Below are 16,082 nucleotides of genomic sequence, written 5' to 3'. Positions count from 1 at the left end.
CAGGGAGAACTTTGGTTCAACAGTAATATTCCTTGAAAGTACAAGTATAATGGGTTAAGCCATAAAAAAGTTAATAGAATTTGAGGCTCTATTTATCAAAACACACAGCATGAGAATTTATACAGAGCATTGAATAGGCATCAATTAGACTACTCCCACCCCAATATGAGGAACCTTAGAGAGCTTTCAAGATTGATTAATCAGGATGAGGAAGGACTTCAGATAGAGTCATGGAGGTTTACAGCATGGAAACAGGCCCTTCGGCCCAACTTGTCCATGCCGCCCTTTTGTTTTTAAACCCCTAAGCTCGTCCCAATTGCCCGCATTTGGCCCATATCCCTCTATACCCATCTTACCCATGTAACTGTCTAAATGCTTTTTAAAAGACATAATTGTATCCGCCTCTATGACTACCTCTGACAGCTTGTGCCAGACACTCACCACCCTTTGTGTGAAAAAATTGCCCCTCTGGACCCTTTTGTATCTACCAGGACTGGACAGGATACCAATACTATTTCCACTGGAGCAGCAGATGTATTTAAATGGAGGTTTTCAAATTCCTGAAGTGCTTTGATAGGGTGAAATGGACTAAGAGTTCTCGTGGAGACTCAATGATGAAAGATCATTAACTTAAAAATTATTACCAGGAGAAGGAGGAGAGAGACCAGAAGGTTTTCGTGGAGGTTTCTGGAGGAAGTGATTGATGCTGAAGCCATTTGATGGGAAATTGGATAAATATTTGAGGAAAAAATACATAACATTATGTATTGACAGCGGGGTAATGGGATTAGTTTTCGGTTGCTCCAGAAAGATTCTGAATGGCCTCCTCCTATGTGATAAGTTGTTACAACAACAGGGTGCGACTGTTTATATGTCATTACACACTGGGAACTCATGGTACTAACACAGTACATAGTCTAATATTAAAGCTGTTTAAAATATGTGGTGAACCATCGTTGGTTCCCACTGGATAGTACTGAGCCAGGGTCTGGCCAGTACTACAAGGATGTACATATGTTACTGTTGGGTTGTGCTACTTGTTGCTGTTGGGGTTAGGGTGGGGTTGTTACACCTTTGTACTGTAGTGTTGTGGTACATCCCAGTCGGGCTCCGCCTCCTGGGAGAGGTATAAAAGTCCCTGCTCTGGCTGGGACCCCTCAGTCTGGGATCGTGTATATAATTATTGGCTGCTTCATTACAGTAAATAAAAGCCTTTATTTCCCGAGCATCTAGCCTCGTGTTTGATAACGCGCATCAATTTTATTTACTGTTGTTAAACTCTCGTCGAAGAGAAAAAAAAAGAGAGTATGGAGCAGATCCTGAAGCCGGAACGCCTTACACTAGATCCACGTGCGGTGGGCGCCTCTAACACCTTCGACCACTGGCTGAAGTGTTTCGAAGACTACCTGGCAGCCTCCGCAGCGGTCACCACAGATGATGACAGACTCCGGGTCCTCCATGCGAGGGTATGCGACACAGTCTACCTCGCGATCCGTGCGGCCACCGATTATACAAAGGCCCTCGAGCTTCTGAAGAAGCGTTATATCAAACCGCCCAATGAAATACACGCTCGTTATCTCTTAGCCACTCGACGACGGCAGTCTGGCGAAACGATGGAGGAATATGCGAACGAGCTCCTACAGCTAGCCAGGGGCTGTAACTGCAAAGCTGTGTCGGCTGAGCAGAGCATGAACGACCTCACCCGAGATGCGTTTGTGGCGGGAGTCGGATCGTCGTACATTCGACTTAAACTATTGGAGAAAGGTAACCTTGACCTTACGCAGGCAATCGAGCAAGCGGAGATGCTGGAGACGGCCTCCAAAAGCTTAGTATTGTATCCGGAAGACCACGTGGAGACAACGTGGCAGGAGCAGTCGCCAATCCCTCCTCGTCCCTCGGGTTCGAAATGCTGCGTAATGGCGTGCTCACACTCGGGCCAGACGACGGCAGCAGTTCCGGGCGGCCCGCGGTGTTACTTCTGTGGGGGAGCGAAGCATACTCGGCAACGGTGTCCCGCTAAGGCTGTGTTGTGCTCCGCCTGCGGTAAGAAAGGGCACTATTCGAAAGTGTGCCGATCTAAATCTAGGAACGGCAGTGCGGCCTGCGATTCTTCAGAGCTCGGGTCTTCGTCGTCGAAATCATCGAGGGGTTCGTCCACGTGCGAGGCCAGGACGACGCCATTACGGTCGACGGAGTCGGAGGTGTGTGACCACCAGGGGTCGCTGAGTTTGGCGCCATCACCCACGTGCGACTTATGGGAGCGGCCATGTTGGTCGGCACCGACCGCGAACGACCAGCAGGGGTCCTCCTCGTCGATTTCAGCTGCCTGCAATGGCGCTCATGAACCAACGGTGGCATCGATCATCCTGGACGAGGCCAAGCCTCATAGACTTGACAAATTTATGATTAACATCCAGGTAAATGACCACGTGATTTATTGTCTGTTTGACAGCGGGAGCACTGAGAGCTTTATCCACCCAGACACTGTGAAGCGGTGTGGACTCTGGATTCAACCTGCCAAACAGACAATCTCTATGGCATCGAAGTCCCGGTCTGTCACCGTGCTAGGGAGTTGCGTGGTAACTTTAACGGTGCAAGGCACAGTTTACGAGCATTTCAAGCTCCTAGTGTTGCCGTACCTTTGCGCGCCAATACTTCTCGGACTTAACTTCATGGTCCACTTGAGGAGTGTAACCCTACAGTACGGTGGGCCACTCCCTTCACTGGCAGTGGGAGAACAGCAGCAGCCTCCAAATTGCCCAACGCGCCCCGCCTGTAGCCTCTCGACGCTGAAGATCACCACACCCTCCCTGTTCCAGAATCTTGTGCCAGGCTGCAAGCCCATTGCGACTAAGAGTAGGCGTTACAGCGCTGAGGATCGGATCTTCATTAGATCTGAGGTTCAGCGGCTCCTCAAAGAAAGGATCATACAACCCAGCGCTAGTCCGTGGAGGGCGCAGGTCGTGGTGGTCAAGAGTGGGAACAAATCCCAGATGGTCATTGCCTATAGTCAGACCATTAATTGATATACGCAGCTGGATGCGTATCCTCTCCCGCGCATATCTGATATGGTCAATCAGATTGCGCAGTACCGGGTGTTCTCCACCATAGACCTCAAGTCTGCCTACCACCAACTCCCCATTCGCCCAGAGGACCGACAATACACAGCTTTTGAGGCGGATGGTCGCTTGTATCACTTTCTCAGGGTTCCCTTTGGTGTCACCAATGGGGTCTCGGTCTTCCAGCGTGCTATGGACCGAATGGTGGACCAGAACGGGCTGCGGGCTACCTTCCCGTACCTGGACAATGTCACCATCTGCGGCCATGACCAGCAGGACCACGACACGAATCTCCTGAACTTCCTACGCACTGCATCTCGCCTGAACTTGACCTACAACAGGGAGAAGTGTGTGTTTCGTACGCGCCGTTTAGCCATCCTAGGATACGTGGTGGAAAACGGGGTCATTGGCCCTGATCCAGACCGTATGCGCTCCCCTTTCTGAACTTCCCTTGCCTGCTAGTGCAAAAGCACTGAGAAGATGCTTAGGCTTCTTCTCTTATTATGCGCAGTGGGTTCCCAATTACACGGACAAAGCCCGTCCGCTCATTAAGTCCACGTCTTTTCCCCTAACGCCAGAGGCCCGATTGGCCTTCGATAAATTAAAAGCAGACATCGCGAAAGCTACGATGCACGCTGTTGACGAGTCCATCGCCTTTCAGGTGGAGAGCGATGCATCTGATTTCGCCCTGGCCGCCACACTTAACCAGGCTGGCAGGCCCGTCGCATTTTTTTCCCGCACCCTCCAAGGCCCCGAAATCCGGCATTCAGCGGTGGAAAAGGAGGCCCAGGCCATTGTGGAGGCCGTCAGGCACTGGCGCCATTACTTGGCGGGAAAACGGTTCACCCTGATCACGGACCAGCGGTCCGTGGCGTTCATGTTTAATAACACGCAGAGGGGCAAGATCAAGAATGACAAGATCTTGCGGTGGAGAATTGAACTCTCCACCTATAACTACGACATCATGTACCGTCCAGGGAAACTCAATGAGCCCTCGGATGCCCTCTCGCGTGGAACATGCGCCAGTATACAGGAGGACCGTTTGCAGGCTCTCCATAATGACCTCTGCCATCCTGGGGTCACTCGGCTCTACCACTTTATAAAAGCCCGCAACCTGCCCTACTCGGTGGAGGACGTCAGGTCCGTAACAAGAAGCTGTCCGGTTTGCGCGGAATGCAAACCGCACTTTTACCGACCTGACCGGGCACATTTAGTCAAGGCCACTCGTCCCTTCGAGAGACTGAGTGTCGATTTTAAGGGCCCCCTTCCCTCAACAGATCGGAATGTGTACTTCCTCAATATGTAAAATATCATTGACGAGTACTCTAGGTTCCCTTTTGTTGTTCCCTGCTCTGATACATCCGCTGCCACGGTTATCAAGGCATTCCGTGATCTCTTTACCCTGTTCGGGTACCCCGGCTACATCCATAGCTACAGGGGCTCGTCGTTCATGAGCGATGACTTGAGGCAATTCCTGCTCTCATACGGGATTGCCTCTAGTAGGACCACGAGCTACAACCCTAGGGGTAACGGACAGGTGGAACGTGAGAATGCTACAGTCTGGAAGGCTGTCTTACTGGCGTTGAAGTCAAAAAGTCTTCCAGTCTCCCGTTGGCAAGAGGTGCTCCCTGATGCGCTCCATTCTATTCGCTCCCTCCTGTGTACGGCAACCAATGCTACTCCCCATGAGAGGATGTTTTCATTCCCTCGGAAGTCTTCCTCGGGGGACCTCATTACCGTCTTGGTTGACGTACTCAGGACCCGTCCTCCTGCGGCGACATGTAAGGGCCCGCAAGTCCGACCCGTTGGTCGAACAGGTCCATCTCCTCCACGCCAACCCTCAGTATGCCTATGTGGCATACCCTGACGGGCGAGAGGACACGGTCTCGATCCGAGACCTGGCTCCAGCAGGGGATGTAGCAACCCCTGTCGCTCCCATACCTCCTGTTACAAACCCCTCAACTCTTGTTTCTCTCCCGGACACGGCGCGGGCAGCATCGGGACCATTGCTTAACCCTCTTACTCCCGTGTACAGCTTGCCTGAGTCCAGAGGATGGTCGCCACTGCAGGGCGTGTCAGGACCCCATGGACTACCGTCACCTCAGGGTCAACCGGCCTGTGAGTCCGTGGAAGAACAGCTGGACGCCGCCTTGGGGAGAACGCCACCGCAAGTGCCTACTCCGGTGTCACCGCCGGTATTGAGGAGGTCACAATGACGGTGCGGTCCCCCTGACCGTCTGAACTTGTAGACTGATGACACTTTATTCTGTTTTTTTGTACCCCGCCGGCCTTTGTTCTCAAAGGAGGGGTGAATGTGGTGAACCATCATTGGTTCCCACTGGATAGTACTGAGCCAGGGTCTGGCCAGTACTACAAGGATGTACATATGTTACTGTTGGGTTGTGCTACTTGTTGCTGTTGGGGTTAGGGTGGGGTTGTTACACCTTTGTACTGTAGTGTTGTGGTACATCCCAGTCGGGCTCCGCCTCCTGGGAGAGGTATAAAGGTCCCTGCTCTGGCTGGGACCCCTTCAGTCTGGGATCGTGTGTATAATTATTGGCTGCTTCATTACAGTAAATAAAAGCCTTTATTTCCCAAGCATCTCGCCTCGTGTTTGATAACGCGCATCAAAATAACAACAGCCAAACATCATTTATAGAAAGGAATAGGGTCCAAAATAATTCATCTTACTGATGTTTGAGTTCCTTTGCTGGAATACATGTCCTCCCAAGCATGTTCATGATCATCTAATGATACTTAAACTCCCCCTGCACAGCAACAAGCAAGCAATTCTGAATAGTATGTACATCCACACCTGACCAACCCTGATGAAGACAAGGATACATTCAATAATGACCTCCACTCCTGATGACTCCTGTGTCAAAGTCAGAGAAGCTACTCATTCTTGATGGCTTCAACACAAGTGTTGGTGCAGTCACCAGGTGTGAAAAGGATAATCAGAATAAAGGGGGTTAGCAGTTGTAACAGCAATGGTTGCTTGCTGAGGATGTGTGGTGAGAATGAGCTCTTAATCACCAACACAGTTTTCTGCCTCTCTAATTGCCACAAGACATCTTGGATGCATCCCCATTCTATGTCATCAACAGACAGAGGGACAGGTAGGATGTGCATGTATTGAAAGCCATGTGCATGCTATCTGTTGGAGTGACTACCAACTTATTATTTCGAAGCTAAACATCAAGGTCTATCCTTCTAGGCGCCCAAGGACATGAAGGTCCAGAAGCATCTCAAGGCACAAACAGACAGTCACGGAGGAGTGTCAGAGAAAGTTGAGAGTTGCCTGTTATGGACAGGAGGGGCCTGTTATGAACAGCACTCACTACCCATCCATGAATAGAAAGCTGCTTTGATGTGTTTCCCTCTTTAGGGTGGTATATTTCCCCAACCCCTTGGTTTTTTTCTGAATGTGCTCAAATTGTTTATTAGTGACCCCACAACAAACTTGAGGAAGGATGAATTATTTACACACACTGAAAATACGGGAGGAGGGCCTGCAACACCACCTCCACACACAGACAGTAAAGAGAGGGCAAAATAAACTGTACAGAGACCACAGAGAAAATAAATATTGGTTCACATGGATTCCAGAGTCCAGAATCCAAGCCCAATGAGATATTCCTTCTAAGAGATTGACAGGCTGAAAGCCAATGCTATATAATTCACTTTTTTGGTGCCGTTGACTTCATAATATGAAAGAGGCATGCGGAGATGTGTCAGTCCTGTAGACAATAGTAAAGCATGTCCAACAGAAGCAGTGCACATGGAGTAGGAGTGAGTTTGCCCTAAACTTTTCAACCAAGGTCATTACTGCCACCGACATGAAAATTTCCTGCAAGGTTTTTGACACATCAAATACACATTAAACACATATTAAATACATATTAAATCCTCCTCTTTTGAGAGCAACAGCAGAGCAGAATTGATCGCAGCAAAGGAACAAATGTCCAGCCTATCCTCTCAGGAAGGGAATAAAGGAAAGACTGTTACTGAAGTTTACATGAAGTTAACAACGTTAACATTTAGCTTTTTGCTATCCATATCCAGTGTAATATCCATATTTTCATAAACGAAGTTCATCTTAATTTAAACTGTTACTTTCAGGAGAGACTGAACATTTTGAGGATTCAGAAGATTCAATGAATAGCAAAGGTATACTGGAGCAAAAAGCTGCTTTTATACACAACTAGCTCAGAAAAGATTCCGAGGATACAGCCCATCATGGATACTGAGGTGATGAATACATTTATTTGTCATATACGCTTCAGATACAACTGAACAAATGAAGCCTGGATCTCAATCATAAGCCAAACATTTTATTCACACAGATATCTGCTTCCTTATTCCCTTCAGTCAAAAGGCTGAAATATGTAACTCCTTGCAGTGATTAATTTAAAACCTAACAGTTGGAGTATTTCAGTGCTTTGCTCCCAATTCAATTATAAGCTTGAATTCCAAGCCATGATTTAATGTGGTGAGCGTTGCCATTCCTCTGACTTTTCAAGTTGAGTTGCTCTCCAATAGGAAACTATTACATCCAGTTCAGCCTGTTTAAACTGTGTATGACATTGCATGCGTGGCACAGTGGTTAGCACTGCTGGCTCACAGCGCCAAGAACCCCAGGTTTGATTCCCGGCTTGGGTCACTATCTGTGCAAAGTTTGCACATTCTCCCCATGTCTGTGTGGGTTTCCTCTGGGTGTTCTGGTTTCCTCCCACAGCCCGAAAGATATGCTGGTTAGGTGCATTGGCCATGCTAAATTCTCCCTCAGTGTACCCAAACAGGCGCCGGAGTGTGGCGACTAGTGGATTTTCACAGTAACTTCATTGCAGTGTTAATGTAAGCCTACTTGTGACACTAACAAATAAATAAAAATAAAATAAATAATGGATGCTGATCATCAGGAGAACTGGCTAGACCACACTAATCTTCAACTTGGATGCTGATAGGTTTAGGAATAACAAGACACAGGGAGGAAAGAAAGTCCATATAACTGAAAATAGCCAAAAAGGCTAATGAAGTGCTGGTCTTTCTATCTACAAGACTGGAAGACATGTTTCAGTTAATCAAAGCCCTGGTTAGACCACATCTTACAAAGGATATATTGGCTTACCCCAGTCCAGCGCCGGCATCTCCACACCTTGGAGTGAGTGCAGGATATAAGCTGTTAAAATGAACATTAATACATACGCAAAATACTGAAGATGCTGGAAATTCAGAATAAAGGCAGAAAATGCTGGAAATACTCATAAGGCCAGACAGCATCTGTGGAGGTAGAAATAGAGTTGTTATTTTGGGGTGATCAGCAACCCAAAATATGAGTTCTGTTGTCCTCCGCAGCTGCTGTCTGGCATGCTGAGTTTTTCCAGTATTTTCTATTTTAATAAAGTCAACAGATAAGTTAGGAAGAAAGAAATTATTTCCACTGGTCGTGAAGTCCAGGACAATGGGGTATAGTCTAAAAATTAGAGACAGACATTTTCAGGAGTAAAATTAGAAAATACTTCTAAACATTACAGGTGGCCAAATTTTGGAATACTCTTTCCCCAAACAGTAATTAATGCTAATTTTGAAATAATGATCATTTAAAAACTGAGATTGGTAGATTTTTGTCAACCAAAGGCATTAAGGGATATGAGGCAAATGCAGGTAGATAGAGTTAAGTTGCATATCAACAGATTTAATTGAATGGTACAAAAGGCTTGAGGGGTTAAATGGTTAATTTCCTGTTCCTGTAACTTAGCGACAGATCTGTTTTGCTCGTGGATTCATGCCCCTTTGTAAATCTGTTGTTCAATGTGTAACTTGATACTGTAGTCTATATTAGTTTAAACACAGAGCTATTACAAACTTAAACACTCTCATGCTTTTGCATTGAGTACATTTGAAAAGTGCCCAGCATCAATCAATATATTGTCAAAAGCAAGCCAATATCAGCTGAGTACAGTGAACATTTAAGCGGTAATGTAGAAGTTCCTCATGATTAGGTAAATGAAACATATGATTGTCCCCACTGTATATTATTTTAGTATAACAGGTATGGAAATGTTTTGTTGAACTTAAATGACATTATTTTTTGAGATGGTGAAGTACCATCACAAAAGATTTTGATCATTGGGAGCTAATCACAGAACAATAAATATTGCCATCAGTAATGTTCAAAAATGTGGAGATATTAAAACGTGCCTTTTTGCTCCTTTAGACTGATAGCCTGTGGCATGGTGCTGGAATGATTAGAAATTGATTACTGCACCTTTACCAAGCATCCCTCCAAAACTGCTGGTGCATTACTTCAAGCAACATGAACATGACTGCATGGCACTACTCTTCTTCAAAGTTAAGACCTGGAGAAATGGCTTGTTTTTTCTTTCTCTGAACTGTTTGATCTAATAATTTCCTCTGTAATAACTTTGCCATTTGACGAACCATCAGGTTGTAGGTTTTTTGGGCCACACTTGTATTCCTGGGAGAAATGCTTTTGATAATGGTACTTTTATAACCTAAAAAAGTTCAGCTCAACAAAGCTTAAGATTTCAGTTGCATGGCTAATCTCCCCATCATTGCATCTCCTTGACTATAACAATAAACAATATACGAACAGCACTGTGACAGCAGACAAGAAAGTTTGTAGCCTCAGGAAACACAATAAATCTTTAGGCTTTAATGTACTATCAATTTTATTCTCAGACGAAATTGTTACACCCTCAGTTTTGGAATGAAACATTGAGTGGAAACTCTGTGCATTAGAGTTACACTGGTATAAAGACTCATTTGCCTGGTTACTTATTGATGTCAGCACAACATAAAAGCAGCCACAGTATTACATTGAGACTGTTTTATTTTTATTTATCTCCCTGCTTCTAGGCAATTGGGCGCCAATATTGTAAAATGACATCTAGACGGACAGATTCAAAATTCAAAGATCAATAGTGGTGCAATTTCTTCACCACAAAGCTACGCCAGCATTAATCAGAGCCACGTCATATACAAGAGTAACTTCACCTTGTATGTTTCATGGATTTATAAGTAGACTACACTTTTGATGTTATATTAATGAATCATGGAGACCTTTATGGTAAAGTTATTAATAAAAAATAAAGGAAATTTACGTTTACTAAATAATTTATTAATGCTGTATGTGCTGAAGTGTGTGCCCAGTTTTGCTGTTATGACCATTTAAAATGTGCACCTGGCATGGTATCTGTTGAATACTAATCTACTGTGAGCAGACAGCAGTTAGCATTTTGCTCATTTCAGCTACATGCTATAGCTCTGAAAAGATCAGATCTGACCATTTACACTAACAGCACATTTGTACTGAAATTTCATTCGTCGCGTTTAGATCCTTTGAAAATGAGAAGAAAGCCTTTTTTTTTATGCAGAGACATTTTGTGTGTGAATTTGCAAGGAGTTCACCCCACTCATCCATTGTACTTTTAGTGGATAAGACCGAAGAAAACTGTGTAAGCAGTGTTCACACATGCTTTTCTGGGGTTTCCATGACTCTTTCACTGAAGATGTGGTGAACAAGCAAGAGAGTCTCCACCTCGATTCACCACCATTATTTAGAATTTAGTTCACTCCTAGAAGCAGAATGTTGCCCACTTATATTAACATTATGTTTTAATTTCTAATATTGAATATTATAATTTTAGAAATATTATGAAAGACATATGAGTGACATACGGAGAGTGAATTCTAAGAATTTTCCTGGTAAACTAATAAGTATGAATTATAGTCATTGAGTGGATTTATTATTATTTCAAATAACTTTGTTTGAAATGTTTGCACTTAATATCCTCAAACAAGTTGTTCAGAATTGAATTTTGTGATCAGTTGTGAAGTGACAGTGCCCACAGAAAGCTCCTCATAAGGCTAGCGCTCTTTCTGGTGTAGATTACACATTTCCCTATGTTAATTTGATCTCTGGCATACAACAGCAGTGATGTTATCAAGCACGTTAAGCAGCCATTCATTTGGTTTCTTTTATTTGTTCCTGGAATGTCAGGGTCTGTGTTTATTGTCCATCTCTAGTTGCCCCTGAGACGATTGAGGTGAACTACAAAGGTGGGCATGCACCCACAGTGTTGTTAGGGAGGGAGTTCCAGGGTTTTGACCCAGCAGTAGTGAAAAGATGGTGATATAGTTCCAAGACAGGACGGTGTGTGGCTTGGAAAGAAACGTACAGGTGGTGGTTCTCCCATGTGTCTGCTGCCCTTGTCGTTCTAGGTCAGGCTTGTCCAATCTTTTCACTTGGGTGGGTGGTTGGGAGGAGCGGGGGAATCACCTCAACTTTTTTCTCACTCAAGGGGGCTGATGAGCAAATTTCAGAAAGATAAGGTTTGGCACAACTTTAAACAGAATTCCCAAAGAGGTTATGGTATTAAGAAAAGAAATAATTGCTGAGCAAAAAATAGAGAGATTGAGAGTAAAGCAGACACACATTCACTCACTCACTCTACACACAGCATCTTAGTCCCAGGCTTCAAAGCGAGCCTCTCCTCCTGGCACTCTCATCTGCACTGGGTCACAGCACTCTGTTGCTCCAATGCTGGGTCCATATCGAGACTTGGCATTTTGGATCTTTCGTACCCCCCACCCCACTCCCCCAGAAAGAAAACCTCTTTCTCCTCAGCAAACTCACCACAACTGGTGCTCGCTGCTGTTCCAATCCCAGACTATTTCTCTGTCAAACTTGCTTTTGATAGGCTGAATAGTAAGAGAGAAAGGAAGGACCTCTGACTGGAGGAGCAGCTCCTTGCAGAATATTTCACTCTATTTAACTGTCTGACCAGCATTTTGAAAACTGGCTGAGGGAGCACATTGGAACTCCTGCAGCAATGTTCTGGGGCTGAGATAATTGATCTTTGACAACCACAACAACCATAACATAGAAACATAGAAATTAGAAGCAGAAGTAGACCATTCAGCCCTTCAAGCGTGCTCTGCCATTCAATTTGATCATGGCTAATCAACAAATTCAATATTCTGATCCCCCCCTTCCCCCATATCCCTTGACCCATTTAGCCCCAAGAGCTATATCTAATTTCTTCTTGAAATCAGACAAAGTTTTGGCCTCAACTACATTCAGTGGGAGTTAATTCCACCCATTCACCACTATCTGGGTGAAAACATTTGTCCTCATCTCAGTTCTAAAAGGTTTACCTCTTATCCTCAAACTATGACCCCTAGTTCTGGACTTTCCCATCATTGGGAACATTCTTTCTGAATATACCCTGTCTAACCCGGTTAGAATTTTATATGTTTCTATGAGATCCCTCTCTTCTAAACTCCAGTGAACCAACTTATTCTCTCCTCATAAGACAGACTTGCTATCCCAGAAATCAGCCTGATAAACCTTTGTTGTACTCTCTCTACAGCAAGAACATCCTTCCTCAGATAAGGATACCAAAACTGCACACTATACTCCAAGTGTGGCCTCATCAACGCCCTGTACAATTGCAACAAAACATCCCTATCCCTATACTCAAATCCTCTCACTATGAAGGCCAACATACCATTTGCCTTCTTTATTGCCTGCTGTACCTGCACGCTTACTTTCAGCAACTGATGCACGTGGACTCCAAGGTCTCATTGAGTATCCACCTCTTTCAATTTACACCCATTCAAGTAATAATCTGTCTTCTTATTATTGCTACCAAAGTGGACAACCTCACATTTATCCATTTTATACTGCATTTGCCATGCAGATGCCCACACACTCCGCCTGTCCAAATCATGCTGAAGCTTCTCTGCATCCTCCTCACAGCTCACCCTTCCACCCAACTTTGTATCATCTGAAAATTTGGAGATAATATATTAAGTTCCCTTTTCTAAATCATTAATATATAATGTGAACAGTTGGGGCCCTAGCACAAATAAATCCCTGCGGCGCCCTACTAGTCACTGACTGCTAATCAGAAAAAGACCCATTTATGCCAACTCTTTGCTTCCTATCTGCTAATCAGCTTTCTATCCATCTCTAGACAGTATCTGCAATCCCATGTGCTTTAACTTTACATGCTACTCTATTATGTGAGACCTTGTCAAAAGCCTTCTGAAAGTGTAAATAAATCACATCCACTGGTTCTCCTCGGTCAACTCTACTAGTTACATCCTCAAAATATTCCAATAGATTTTTCAAGCATGATTTCCCTTTTGTAAATCCATGCTGACTTTGTCTGATTATACCACTGCCTTCCAAATGCTGAGTTATGAAATCCTTGATAATGGACTCTAGCAACTTCCCCAGCACCGACGTTAGGCTCACTGGTCTATAGTTCCCTGTTTTCTCCCTACCTCCCTTTTTGAATAACGGGCTTATATTTGCTACTCTCCAATCTGTAGGAACTATTCCAGAGTCCAAAGAATTTTGGAAAATAACCACCAGTGGATCTATTATTTCCAGGGCCACTTCCTTAAGTACTCCGGGATGAAGATTATCAGGACCTGGAGGTTTATCCACCTTCAATCCCATCAATTGCCCCAAAACCATTTCTCTACTAATGCTGATTTCCTTTAACTCCTCACGAAAACATGCTTCTCTCAGCACTTCTGGTACATTATTCATATCTTCCTTTGTGAAGACTGAAGCAAAGTACAAATTTAATTCCTCAGCCGTTTCTTTATTCCCCATTATGAATTCTCCCGTTTCTGACTGTACGGGGCCTACATTCATTTTTGTCAATCTTTTTCTTTTTACATATCTATCAAAATTTTTACAGTCAGTTTTTATGTTTCCTGCTAGCTTACTTTCATAGTCTATTTTTCCCTTCTTAATCAATACCTTGGTTCTCCTTTGCTGAATTTTAAACTGCTCCCAATCCTGAGGTCTATTGCTTTTTCTTGCCAATGTGTATGCTTCTTCCTTGAATCTGATACGATCTGTAATTTCCCTTGTAAGCCATAGCTTGGCCACAATTCCCTTACCACTCCTGCGCCAAATAGGAATAAACAACTTCGGGAGTTCACTTATTCGTTCTTTAAATGCCTGCCATTGCCTGTCCACTGTCTTTCCTTTCAGTAATGTTTCCCAATCCATCATGGCCAATTCATGCCTCATAACATTATAGTTACCTTTATTGAGATTCAACTATATCATTATCCACCTTGACAAAGAATTCTACCATATTATAGTCACTCATCCCCAAGGGTTTTCTCACAACTGGATTGCCAACTAATGCTTTCTTATTGCACAACACTCAGTCCAAGATGGCCTGCTCCCTTGTTGGTTCCTCAACGTATTGCTCCAGAAAATCATCCCGTATGCACTCCAGAAATTCCTCCTCTATTGTACTGTGATTAATTTGACTCTCCCAATCTATATGCAGATTAAAGTCGCCCATAATCACAGATGTTCCTTTAACACATGCATCTCTGATTTCCTGTCTAATGCTTTTTCCAACATTTCAACTACAATTTGGTGGTCTGTATATCACCCCCACCAATGTTTTTTGCTCCTTGGTGTTTCTTAACTCAACCCATACAGATTCCATATCATCTGTGCTAATATCTTTCCTCAATATTGTATCAATATCATCTTTAGTCAACAATGCAACTCCACCACCTTTTCCTTACCACCTGTCCTTCCTAAACACTGAATAGCCCTCAATGTTTAGTACCCATCCTTGCTCACCTTGGAGCCACATCTCCATAATGCCAACTATATCATACCCCTTTACATAGAACCATAGAAAATTACAGCTCAGAAACAGGCCTTTTGGCCCTTCTTGTCTGTGCCGAACCATTTTTTGCCTAGTCCCACTGACCTGAACTTGGACCATATCCCTCCACACCCCTCTCATCCATGAACCCGTCCAAGTTTTTCTTAAATGTTAAAAGTGACCCCGCATTTACCACTTTATCCGGCAGCTCATTCCACACTCCCACCACTCTCTGCGTGAAGAAGCCCCCCCTAATATTCCCTTTAAACTTTTCTCCTTTCACCCTTAACCCATGCCCTCTGGTTTTTTTCTCCCCTAGCCTCAGCGGAAAAAGCCTGCTTGCATTCACTCTATCTATACCCATCAAAATCTTACACACCTCTATCAAATCTCCCCTCAATCTTCTACGCTCCAGGGAATAAAGTCCCAACCTATTCAATCTCTCTCTCTAACTCAGCTTCTCAAGTCCCGGCAACATCCTTGTGAACCTGCTCTGCACTCTTTCAACCTTATTTACATCCTTCCTGTAACTAGGTGACCAAAACTGTACACAATACTCCAAATTCGGCCTCACCAATGCCTTATATAACCTTACCATAACACTCCAACTTTTATACTCGATACTCCGATTTATAAAGGCCAATGTACCAAAGGCACTCTTTACGACCCTATTCACCTGTGACGTCAACTTTAGGGAATTCTGTACCTGTATTCCCAGATCCCTCTGTTCAACTGCACTCTTCAGAGTCCTACCATTTACCCTGTACATTCTACTTTGGTTTGTCCTTCCAATGTGCAATATCTCACACTTGTCTGCGTTAAATTCCATTTGCCATTTTTCAGCCCATTTTTCTAGTTGGTCCAAATCCCTCTGCAAGCTTTGAAAATCTTCCTCACTGTCCACTACACCTCCAATCTTTGTATCATCAGCAAACTTGCTGATTCAATTTACCACATTATCATCCAGATCATTGATATAGATGACAAACAACAATGGACCCAACACCGATCCCTGCGGCACACCACTAGTCACAGGCTTCCACTCAGAGAAGCAATTCTCCACAACCACTCTCTGGCTTCTTCCATTGAGCCAGTGTCTAATCCAATTTACTACCTCCCCATGTATACCTAGCGACTGAACCTTCCTAACTAACCTCCCATGAGGGACCTTGTCAAATCTATCTGTGCATCTAATTCATCTTCCTTTGTACTAGGTATGACTTTAACCAATGACAGAGTTTTTTTGCTTGATTCCACTCCTTAAAGACCCAGACTCAGATTTTCCTCCCTTTTAGTGGTGTGTTTGGTGGCATACCACTCACTGGTGGTGGGATCGTATCAT

The 16,082-nt window shown here is 44.3% G+C and overlaps 1 protein-coding gene across 1 annotated transcript in view; it reads left to right on the top strand.

Moving 5' to 3' along the window:
• The window catches only part of pde1a (phosphodiesterase 1A, calmodulin-dependent), a 440,733-nt gene extending 431,369 nt beyond the window's left edge, over window positions 1-9,364 (top strand). The window contains exons 16-17 of the mRNA XM_078228519.1: window positions 7,182-7,310; window positions 9,280-9,364. Of these exons, the coding sequence (XP_078084645.1) occupies window positions 7,182-7,267 (86 nt within the window). The 3' untranslated portion in view covers window positions 7,268-7,310; window positions 9,280-9,364. The remainder of the gene's footprint in view (window positions 1-7,181; window positions 7,311-9,279) is intronic.
• The last annotated feature ends 6,718 nt before the right edge of the window (window positions 9,365-16,082 follow it).

This window comes from Mustelus asterias, chromosome 14, assembly GCF_964213995.1.
Source record: "Mustelus asterias chromosome 14, sMusAst1.hap1.1, whole genome shotgun sequence".
In the NCBI taxonomy this organism is placed as follows: domain Eukaryota; kingdom Metazoa; phylum Chordata; class Chondrichthyes; order Carcharhiniformes; family Triakidae; genus Mustelus; species Mustelus asterias.
This window is presented reverse-complemented; position numbering and strand designations above follow the sequence as displayed.